At 52.7% G+C, this 11,589-nt stretch overlaps 1 protein-coding gene across 1 annotated transcript; it reads right to left on the reverse strand.

Moving 5' to 3' along the window:
- Positions 1 to 5,999: 5,999 nt before the first annotated feature.
- On the reverse strand, positions 6,000 to 11,409 carry HSD17B7 (hydroxysteroid 17-beta dehydrogenase 7). Its single transcript, XM_048944929.1, has 9 exons — positions 11,283 to 11,409; positions 11,000 to 11,203; positions 10,780 to 10,872; positions 9,977 to 10,091; positions 9,253 to 9,447; positions 8,725 to 8,829; positions 7,324 to 7,380; positions 6,749 to 6,847; positions 6,000 to 6,115 (listed from the first exon to the last, which is right to left on the reverse strand). Exons 1-9 carry the CDS (start codon positions 11,315 to 11,317, stop codon positions 6,020 to 6,022), a joined length of 999 nt encoding a protein of 332 aa, XP_048800886.1. The 5' UTR covers positions 11,318 to 11,409; the 3' UTR covers positions 6,000 to 6,019.
- Between the last annotated feature and the right edge of the window lie 180 nt (positions 11,410 to 11,589).

Raw genomic sequence — 11,589 nt, forward strand, 5'->3', positions numbered from 1 at the left:
GGTGCTCCATCACCCAGATGGTCCAAGGAGAGGTTAACCAGCACCACACTCAGCATTGAGCCATGGTTTCACAGCCAGTTACTTCCTCAGCTGAGAGGTACCCACCCTTCCTGGTGGGACACACTGTCTGCACATGCCTGGTGCATTGCCAGAGCTGCCAGCACCTTCCCATGGCCTCATCTCCTGCATTCTCTGGTCCCACGACCTACAGTGGCAGACCACATCCTGATGGAAGAGGCCAAAGCTGCTGGAGGCAGGTGCCATTAGCAGCACCCCTAGTGCACCACGTCACCCAGCTGTGCCTTCTAGGGATCATATGGAGAAACAAGCCCAAGGTGCATGCTGTCACATCCTTGAGCTCTGCAGCCCAAGGGGTTTCATTGAAAGCAATGCTTCTGCCACTCCCAAGGGCCAGCTGAGCATTTAGAGGCAGCCCCAGCAGAAGCCTCTCACCTGGGTCATGGTTAGAGGGCAGGAGGGTGATACACAGACCTTTGTGCATTGGCTTCTGTGCCAGGACAGGGAGAGCTCGCTGCCATCTTCATCTGCTGGAGGAGGAAATCCATCCCGAGGAGCTGGGTGACTATGCAGGAAAGCTCATGACTCAAATCTGAATTGCCCAGCAATTTGAGTGGCTCCGAGCTGACCTCAGCAATGACAATTCCATTTCTGTCTATGAGTCAAATGATGCTCAGTAAATGCACACCTGCCCTGGAAGGTAGCTGGTTCTGAAGCTGCCCAACATGTTGCCTGCAGGAGGCACGCCTGTACCAGCATTCTTCTGCAGGGTGCCCTGGCCAGGCAAGGAGCTTTGTCCAAGCCAGGAATGCTTACCTATACCAGCAGGCTGCAACATGCCCTCAGCTTCCTGAGCAGCTCTATTCCACGTGGTAAATGCACCTTGAAGATGGATTTTGGAGAACCTACACCAAGCTGAGCTGCACAGCAGCTGAGTACAGAGTTTGCGCCAGATCATGTGTTCTGCTTTGTAGCCATATTACTCTGAAATCCAGGCCCTCCAGCTGCTCCAGCCAGAGGGCAATGGAGGGGAGAGTCCAACATCCATCTGCATTTCATCCCTCTGTTCTCCTCCCATAGTGCGTGCACACATCTCTACACATCCTGCCTTCCTCCAGCTGATTTGCACTGTCCCCACTGCACGCTGTAATTAAACCTCTCAAGCCCCTGTGATCAATGGGAGGTTCCACCTCATTGGGTTTCAAAACACATTCACCTTGTGCCCACAAGGCAGAGCAGAACAACATGCTCAGTCTGCCGGGCAAAACTATCTAACACCTACGCCCAGCCCAAGAGCCCAGGTCCCTGTTTTGGTGGAGGACAGCCCATAGTGGACACAGGGACTGAGGAAGCCCTAGGTGATAGCTTCTAGCACTACTCATGGCTGGGTGAAGCATGGAAGCAAAACCCGTTCTGATCTCCCAGGCAAAACCCCACTCAAATGTCCTGGGGATACTTCAAGCTCAGAGAGAAGTTAGTTTCAGGAGCTGCAGGGAAATGCAGGCAGAGCTCCACACAAGCAGGCAGACTCTGCAGGAGCTGCTGGTGCTCAGCACTCAGCAGAACCATGAAGCAAGCACAGAAAATGGCTGGAGCTGCCTGTCCTACTTCAACAAGCTCTCACGAAGCTCAGGACACTGCAGCTCAGCCCACAGCTCCCACGTGGACGAGGAACTGACCCACCACGTGCCTGCACCCCATGTTCTAGCCTGGAGCTCCGACACTGCACAGCCAAGCGGAAAAGGTGGGGAGCAAAGGCAGATGAGCAAGGGCTGATAAAGAGGTGATTGATACGGCTCCCTGGGTCATGCGGGGTGCCGGCAGGACCTGCTGTGGCTGATGACACAGCACAGCTTGGCACCAGTGGGCAGCGAGCACAGGGCGGGTGTCACAGGGACACGTTCACCACGTGCCACCGGCACCACGAGGTACCCCCAGCAACATATCCGGGACCTAATAACCCCCAGTGTCACCCTGCCTGGCCCTGTGTGTCATGGGACAGCAATGACAGCCACACCAAGGCACCCACGGCCCAGCTGCAGGCCTGTGGGGGGGCACAGGGAAACAGCATGGTGGATCCCATCTCTACTTTGGTCCTTAATGGCAGGCAAGGAACCTGCCTGCAGCCAAAGCCAGCAGCAAAACCACCCAGCCCTGTGCCCTGCTGGTTCTTCGCCCCGGAGCTGTTGTGCTCCTGCAAGGATCCCTAGAGAGGCTTTATCTCCCCATGAGCAGCCCAGCCCTTCAGCACATGATCATCTGCCCCTAGCCTGGGCAGCTCCTGCAAAGCACTGCCAACAGCAAAGCTGCCACTGGAAGATTAATATTGGATGTTTTGAAACATGATGGCTGCATTGCACCTGTTTACAGGGACCGATCTGCTTACTGGTGATTCCGTGGTAGAGGAGCAGAGCTCATCAAGCCCAGAGGATCTTAGCCCTGCCACTCCCACTCCTACAGTGCCCTACATAGGTAAAGGCCACTGAGCTGTAAGTAGTGATAGACCTGAGCTGCATCTGGAGCAATGCAACCCCTTTGCCTCTACAGCTAAGAAATCAGTGGCCGCAGACCAGTCATAATGGCTGGCAAAGGAGGAACACACAGCCCAGCCATGCAGGATGTTGTGAAACAACCATGGCAAGCTTTCGCGCTTAGCACCCACCTCAGAGATCTCTGGAAGCCCCCAAACCAGCAGAAGATTCCTGCTTCAGCAGTGACTCACTGTTGCCATTCCAGACTTGTCACTTGTCACATGTCCCTGCATTTTTCACCCGTCTTTGTCACAGCTGGCCTTGTGCTCAGGGCAAGAGCTGGTTTTGCTGCATGAAGGGCTTACCAGTTCCACGTGCATAACCCAAGCAATGCCCTTGACTCACACCTTGGCATTGGTTGGGTCTTCTTTGCCATAGCACGCAAGATGAGGAGACAGAAGTGTGCTGGGCAGAGTCTTATGGATGTGTGCAGTACTTGCCTGCTCTCCTTGACCCAGTTGTCATTTCTCCATTACCAGTTTCATGACTGGATGCGCCTCAAGCTAGAGGGATTAGGTGGGGATAAAGCTACACACACACACACTCTTGTTAGCCAAGAACAGCACACAAGGAGCCATCAACCCCAAAGATGAGCAGTTCAGAGCACAGCCTGGCTCTGCTCAGGCACCTGGGGCAGACACCTGAACCAGGACATGAAGGTGGGCATGGGCCAGAGTCACCAAGAAGGGAAAGACCACCTTTAGATGGCCTCAGTGCAAAACCTTGAGATTCTGGACACTGTCTCATTCTGGGTGCAGCTGAGCAAGGTGGGTGATGCACTCAAACCGCTCAGCAACTCAGTGTTCCTGGGCACACCTTGAGCCTAGAACAGCCCCAAACACCTCTTTACCTGCCACTCCTGCACCGAAGGCACAGGTGCAGGACAGAACAAGGCACAGAACAACACAGAACCAGGGCAGGAAGAAGGGATAGGGAATTAGGGCAGCCCAGCCCTCGCTTCTCCAGCAACACACGTTGACCCGCTCTCTCCAGGGAGCCAAACAAGGAGAGTAAGCAGCTGGGCCGCACCCAGGCATGGGGCAGCTTCCCTTCCAAGGCACCAGGTTCTGCCCATGGTTCCCAGCTGAAGGCCAAGCAAGAAACAGAGCCAGAGCCTCTGTGCAGGCATAAAGCACATGTCCCATCTCACCAGGCCCACCTTCTCCAAGAAATGTGCAACTCAAGCGCATACGAGAAAAATCATCCAAGATCCTACTTACTGTCATCCATCTGTGCCCATCCTGCCAACCAAACTGCTTACTTCATTCCAGGCTTAAAAGGTTGCACACCAGAAAACATTTGCTTTCTCCACATATATCAGTTCATAGAATGGCCTGGGTTGAAAAGGACCATAACGATAATCAAATTTCAATCCCCCTCTCATGCGTGGGGTCGTCAACCACCAGACCAGGCTGCCCAGAGCCACATCCAGCCTGGCCTTGAATGCCTCCAGCGCATCCACAACCTCCTTGGGCAACCTGTTCCAGTGCATCACCACCCTCTGGGTGAAAATCTTCCTCTAATCTAAACCCCCCTTGTCTCAGTTTAAGACCAATCCCCCTTGTAGCTGACTTCCAGCTGATGGAAAGCTGACTTCTCTAGATCCCACTGCATTCAAGTCCTCACACCATCACAGCTATGGTGTCAGGACTGCACACATTCCTTACTCTATATCAAGCCATGCAGCTGGCTCTGAGAGAAGGCACAAACAACACCTGTGATTACCTTGGCATAAGAACCCTCTGCTTCCCACCTCCCACAAGCTGCACTCATTTCATGATGCATTGTGTCAGACTGTTGTGAGCAGTATCTGCTGCTCCATACATTACACCCCAAAGAAGGTAAGAAAGAGCTGTCAGAGCAGGGCACAGCATCCATAGTATGAGGAATGATGGAGTGTCTCTGGCTATGAGAATCTGAAAGCTGTAGTGGGTAGCAAATCCCAGGGCAGAAGCACTGCAGCGTTCAAGAAACACGTCTAAAGCCAATTAAGGGAAAGGCTTAATTACTCTCTAGAACAAGAAGCCAAATAGTGTTGTAAGACAAGGTACGCAGAAGCTCAAGGGGAGGCGGGCAGCCAGCCACTGGCTTGCTATCATTACCTCCTTTCCTGCCCAGAAAAGCGAGATTACAGCCCTGAGAGGTTCTGTTGAACAAAGCTAGAGGCCAGGTCGGCCCGGGACAGCCTTTCCTATGCTTAACTGAAGGCTCACACAAGCACACACTCCATCTGCTTTACAGAAGTCAGAGCCTTTACATGCTGAGCCTTCCTGCCAGCTCCTGCCTACCCCAGGGCAGTGCCTGGGCACAGCCAGCGTTCCCAGTAGCACAGTAATTAATCACTAGTTATGTGACAAGGTAGGTGAGTAAGTGCTGGAGACATCCACTTGTCTCAAGCACTTGAAGCGAGGAAATTGTCTCAGACAAACGTTTAATGTACAAAACCACACCGAAGTCCTCAGAACTTACTAATGCCTGGCATTAATTAGAAGGCACATGAGCAGGCTGCTCTGGGGGACCCCTCACTTCCCTGCTACACACAGGTATGCCCTCCCTCCCCGCATCCCATATCACACCAAAAACTCCATCATAGCAAGGACAAGTGAGTGCTGATTATTTATTTGTTGCAGCATTGAAAGTACACCAGGTACTCGCAAGATAGTAACAGAAAGAATACTTATTAAATATAAAAAGACAGTTAAATAGATATAAATAACAGGGTGACCTCATTCTTGCAACAGACAGAGCAGTGAGGCCCTGAAACCCAGCTAACTTCAACAGCCTCAGCCTTCCCAGTCAGTCATGGCTAGAACATAGGGCCCCAAATCCAAGGGATGGCTCATGTTTTCCAGCTATCCAAACAGCATCTAACCTCACAGTGGAGGCAAGAGGTACCATTCCCTCTTTTTTCAGGAGCTTTGCCTCAGGGCCATACACAGCCTGAGCTTCAGCAAGGCTCAATCTTGCCAGCCCCTTGGAATTCTGGCCCAAGCTCTGGGGTGCAAACAGAAGCAGCTCAGCTGAAGTTGGGCCTTCAAGTATGTCAGGATTAGCCACAGGTCATGAGTTCAAACCATCTCGAAGGACTGGTGGAGCCACAACTCACAGCAGCACCCCAGGCTGTTGCCTTCCCCACACCAAGCCACATTCAAACCATGTTTTGAGGCTCCTCTTGAGCTGTACACAGTTCAGTCATGTTTTTAGAAGACAACGCCTCACAGCTGTGTTAGGACAGTTTCCACCTATGCTAGGTCTCCAGTTTTACGCCAGAAAAATCCCATACCAGAAAGACTAAGTATTCTTCTTCAGTTCGCACATTCCCATTTTCAGGAACTGTTCACCTTCTTTAGAGAAGGAAGATCAGTGCTGAAGCCATATGCCCACAGAAGAGCAGGCACCCCAAGTAGCACCAGAATGAAGGAAGCCCATGTTACTGATAGAAGCCTTAACTCACTGAGAATGAGTTTTATTTAATCTAGGAGATCACCATATTTCTCTAGAGTTTGCTCCTCCAGTTCCAACAGCTTCTGGTAAAATTTCTCAGCAGTTTCTTCATCCACATCAAGCTGGAAAAGAATAAGAAGGGCACTGAGACATGTCATTGTTGGTGGTCTGTATGGATACTGAGGGCAGCTCTGGATTCTCTAGTGTGGCACCCAGAGGCATCCATCTCCAGAGCACATCGTGGGGAAGCATCATATCACACTGATCCTGTTCTGAGCAAGATCTTCATTGCCAAGAGACCAGGTCATACACAGAGCCTGTTCAAGTCGAGCTTGTGGTGCAGCAGTCTCAACCATGACACATTGTCAGAAACCAAAGTACCTCCAGCTCCCACATTCCCCTGCTACCACCTGAACGTCAGCTGACATCAGAAGTACTTACTGTTGTCTTTGTTCCCATCTTCCCACCAGCCCAACAGAGGGGGGATTGCCCAATTAAGGAACAGATAGAACAGAAACCAACACAAACCCTCCTGGCTGGTCCTAAGAGCTTACAGACTCCAGTATGAGGATGGCAGATGTGCTACTCTAGGAAAACCTCATAGATAGTTCCACATCCCTCTCTGCTGCTCAGCACACAGCTAGCTTCCTCTCCAGCCCCAGGACCTCCATCACCAACCCTTCTGCTCTGTACCAGGCAGCACACAGCAGGACCCCAGCCAAGTCCCCACAGCAGGAGGCTGATGCTCTGTTCACCTTTCTAGGCTCCACAAAGTTCTTCCCCAGTCCAGAGGTACAGCTGTGGTACTTGACAAGTGGATCCAGGAATTCTGGCTTCTGCTTGAACAGCCACACCTAGGAAGAACAGCACAGAGTCATGCAGGGAGTCCCAACCAAACTTATAGGTAAGGACCCTGCTTCTGGACGACATGGGTGAAAACACCACGGGTGCTTTCATTAAGCCTGGGGAGACTAGATACCTGGAGAAGAAATTCCAAACTGGCTGCCCTCAGCTTCAACCTGCATTGCCCTCTGGCTATGCGCCTGTGGTTTGACAGCAAAAAGGCAGGGCAACACCCTCCCCATTAGGGAAAGAAGGGGCAGAGTTTAGTTTGCCTATATCCTCCATTCTCTGGACACCTGACAAAGAGACCTGTGGGATCAGCCCTGGTCACTTCTGGTCTCCCAGCACTTCCTGCTGTAAGGGATTCAGAGAATAAATCCAGCACACAGACCCCAGCCCTGTAGAGGGCATCTTAGTTAGAGTCTGCAGGTGCTGGGAAGAGCTATCCTAGAGAGAGAGCTATTTAATTAAATACTGAAGCACTTACATGAGCTTCTGCTCCATTATATGGTGTCAGAGTGTAAGTCTTGGCAAAGAAACGTATCTGATGGAGGAAAAAAGATATACAAGAAAGAATCAGTATTTTGACCCAAGGTTTCTTTGACAAGCCCAACAACAAGACCATCTAGCAAGGGTAGAAATGCTTTCAAGGCTGCCTCCAGTCAATGCTGCACACTTGGAACTGAAGCATCCCTCTGTCCCCACAAGCTTGGTTCCCTGGGCCACCCACCAGACCAGCAAGCCTCACTCCATAGGCAGAAGGAGGCAGGCAACAAGGCAAGCACACATCCCACAGACACTTTGCCCCCTGCCCTGTGTGGCTGTGATATGGCTGGAGACCAAATGGGTCCGCAACACCATCAGTGCTGAGGACAAGTGAGAAGGCACTGCCTTCTCCATTGACAGGAGAAAGGTGATCTGCCAGGATCAGCCACTGCCTGCTCAGACAGCTGGGGCAGGCATCCTGCAGCAGGGCCAGAGCTGCACTGAGTCTAGAAAGCTGAAGCTACAGGAACAAATGCAAAGGCAGCCTTTTGGGTAGCAGGAGAAGGGACAGAGAGCAAACAACTTGGCATTTTTTGGGTGTTCTTTCTGTGCCTCTAAGAAAGTCAAAGACTGTTGCAAAAACAAACAGCATGTCAAGGAATGAGGGACAAGTTTCATTCAGAACTCCACTACTGCTGAAAAGCATGTTATTTTGCAAGCCCACACCAGGCTGGTACTGGGAGTCTTGCTGATGCTGCTGCAACTGAAAGGCTGAGCTCTATCTGTGTGCAGTACTTCCCAGCAGCAGAGCTGCTTTGAGGAGCTCTGCTGGAAAAACCAGGACCCACAGTACCCAAGGGCAGGTTGGCAAGATCTGAATACACCTTCTGTTTCTCCTTCCCACAAGGAACCTACAGCAGAATAAAGACACCAGCAGTGCCTTCCTCCCAGTGCCAAGCAGATGCAGCAAGGCCTTTCCCTTCCATTCTCCAAGCCATGCTTTGCACCTTCACTGGAAGAGCAGCCGACAAGAAGCAGACACTCAAGAGTAAGCCCTGAAAGCCACTCCAGACAACAGGCTGTGTCAGAGCACATAACAAGAGCAGCAGCACCTATCTGGTGTAGGTTAAAGGGGTGTCATTAACTCTCCCCTCTGCGCCTCATGTTCCAAGAAGCTCCTAGAGAAGGAGACTGCCATCTCTCTCCTCCCAGGAAACCTGCTGCTTCAGAAGGCCAGAGGGTTGCTTTGAGGAACCACCAGCCCCCTGAACAAGTCAGCAAGTTGCCCACACAGGGCATGGCTGCCCAATTCAACTGAAGAGCTACAGAGCCATAATAGTAGTGAGAAGCCACAAGCAGGCTGCTCCAAAGAGCTCCTTCAAACCAGCAAAGAGCCTCTTACCAAAAACATGATGGGCATCAGCAGCACCCACAGAAAAACTGGCAAAATTCGGAAGGTCATATTGGACATAACGAGGCCAGGACAAACAACACTGGAATACAGACCCTGCAGAGAAGAAACAGTCAGTTTGTAACTACACAACAGTAAAGAAGGGCTCCTATCCCCTCCCTCTGGCAGAATCTATGCCTCAAGTGGGCACATGCACCTGAGAAGAGTGGCCAGCACTTCAGCCCTTTGCTCTTTAAGACCAATTCTTTGGTTTCAATAGAAAATTAAAGCTTGCAAGGCAGGAACCTCTCCTAAAAGCTTCTGCTATCAGAAATACTCTGTAGTGGATGGCTCAAGCAGGAAGACCTGTGGCTGGCAGCCTGCATGCCCCACCAGTGCAGCCACAGCCAGTTCCTACGCATGCATTAAGGCACATATCTGATTGCTGCAAACTAATGCAGCAAGGCAACAACAATGTAACAATAATTACAAATAGTAGCTGCTCATTAAGTCCTTCAGACACACAAATCCCATTGTCACCTGCTTATTAAATTTCCTGTTCAGAACCACACTTGTCAGGTCAGTGGCATATTTGGAGGAACTGTATGATTCCTGCCCCTTGGCATGCTGATAGTCAGACAGGCTGAAGGCAGATTCCCTTGCATTGCTGGAGGAGGTCCAGATGAGTCGTGATGGCTTTTCATTACCGCAGAGCAGAGATTCGAGCTGACGAATCTGAAAAAGAATTGTCACCACAATTGTAAAGCTTCATGGCATCGTTTCACCATACCGAAAAGCTGCCAGCTCAGCTTTCCTAGTAATGGCCAACCTTCGTAGATGGGCCACAACATGAGCAACACCAAGCTGTGAAGGGAGCGCTGAAAAAGCAGCCACAGCTCCGGTGCAGCTTCAGCCCATGTTTTCCCAGGAAGCTGTACAAGCAGTGGCAGTGTTCTGCACAGCTCAGAGGAACACCTCAGAAGTCCACAGAGCCAAGCCTTGGTGGCCTCCTTGGAGAGGGAAAGAGCTGTGCCTGGTTTACCTCTACCCACTGACTACGGTAAGCTTTAGATTGCATTAATCCTTACAACAACTCTGTGACCACTTAGAGCTATTTCAACATGGCAGGAGACCTTTCTCCTATCATTCTTTATCTGTCAGGCCTGAGCTTGCAGCAGGATCAGAACCTGAAAGGCAGAACCCACATCAGCACTCACTGTGCTGTGATACCCAGACCTACAGCCCGACTTTCGCACAGCCTCACCAGGATGAAGTGCCCAAAGAGGTTGGTGGTAAACACCTCCTGCAGCCCGTCCCCATTCAGTCTGTCTGTCTGTGTCATGATGCCTTCTGCAGTGGTCAGCATATGGAGCACCTTCCTGGAAACCAAGGGTAGGAAACAGAGCATTCAGATATGAAGACCAATCTCAGGCATGGAACAAAGACCTATCAGCAGATGAGGAAAGCAGCCTTGCATCTACATTCAGCACCCAGCTGTATCAGAATCCATCTCATAACTTTGATCCCCAGCTCAGCTCTCTCATTAGCAGCCAGCTATCACAGCATCACAAAACACTGTGACCTACAGCTGGGAAAAAAGCACAGAAACAAGACCCAGTGAGAGCACACTTCATCCCCCAAGAACACGCAAGTATTTCTCACTCCTCCCCAGGCCTAGGCTGAGCACCAGCCTCCCCTCCAGCCCACAGCTGGCCCTACTGCTGGGCTCAGACAGCACGCAGGGTTCCCCGAGGACAGCCACACCTCCTGGTGCTCCAGGGCAAAGGTTTTAAACTAAACAAGTGTGGATTCCAGTCAAACATAAGGATCTTCTTTATGGTGGCAAGGCCCTGGCATAGACCACCCAGAGAAGCTGGGGATGTCCCATCTGTGGAAGCATTCAAGGCCAGGTTGCATGGGATCCTGGGCAGCCTGACCTGATGGGCACCTGCAGATCCCTTCCAACCTGAGCTGTGCTGTGATGCTGAGTTAGGGTCCATCAGTTTGGACCCTCGCTCACCAACCCCTCGAGTCATGGCCAGCTCACAGTGGCACCCACATCCTTACCCGGTCAGGAGCCCCTTCCACAGGGCCTTGAAGTTCACATGAGGGTTGGGCATGATGCCGGCATTGAGGTAGACAAAGTCCAGGCGCTGGAACCTGTAGGGAGAGCAGGACAGCGGGGTGAGCAGCACAGAGGGACACGGGGGGTCAGATGGGGACAGCAGGGGGGAGGGAAGGTCAGATGGGGGGGGATCACATGGGGATAACAGGGTTACCCACTCACCTGCAGCGCAGCTCCTGCGCAGCACGCAGCACGGAGGCCAGGTTGCCCAGGTCTACCTCCACGGTGGAGACCTGCGCGGCGGGGTACTCCTGCAGCACCAGGTCCCGCGTGGCCTCTGCCTTCTGGGTGTTGCGACAGGCGAGGCACAGGTGGATGCGTCCATCCTCCCCCAGCAGCCGCCGGCACAACGCCAGCCCCACGCCGCTGCAACGGCACGATGCTCAGCGTCAAGCGTAGGCAATGCCCTCCCCACACCCCGAGACCCCCGGCCCCGCGCGCTCACCCGCTGGCTCCCGTCACCAGCACCACTCGCTCCATCTCGGTCCGGTTCGCGCTCCCGGCTCGCCCGCTACCGCTGCCCTATATCCGCTACCCGCCCTCTCCTCCTGCCTACGTCATCGCCCCGCCTCCCTCCTCGACCAATGGGTGCAGGCGGAGGGGGCGTGACCACACGGCCGGTGGCGTGATGGTGGGGCGAGAGGCGGGGCGGAGCGAGAGGGAGATTGTGGGCGTGGCCTGTTAGACCCCGCCCACTTCCGCTCTCTCTCGCCCCGCCCATCGGGCGCCGCGTACCCACGTGTCACCCGGGA

Source organism: Lagopus muta, chromosome 5 (assembly GCF_023343835.1).
Source record: "Lagopus muta isolate bLagMut1 chromosome 5, bLagMut1 primary, whole genome shotgun sequence".
Classification (NCBI taxonomy): domain Eukaryota; kingdom Metazoa; phylum Chordata; class Aves; order Galliformes; family Phasianidae; genus Lagopus; species Lagopus muta.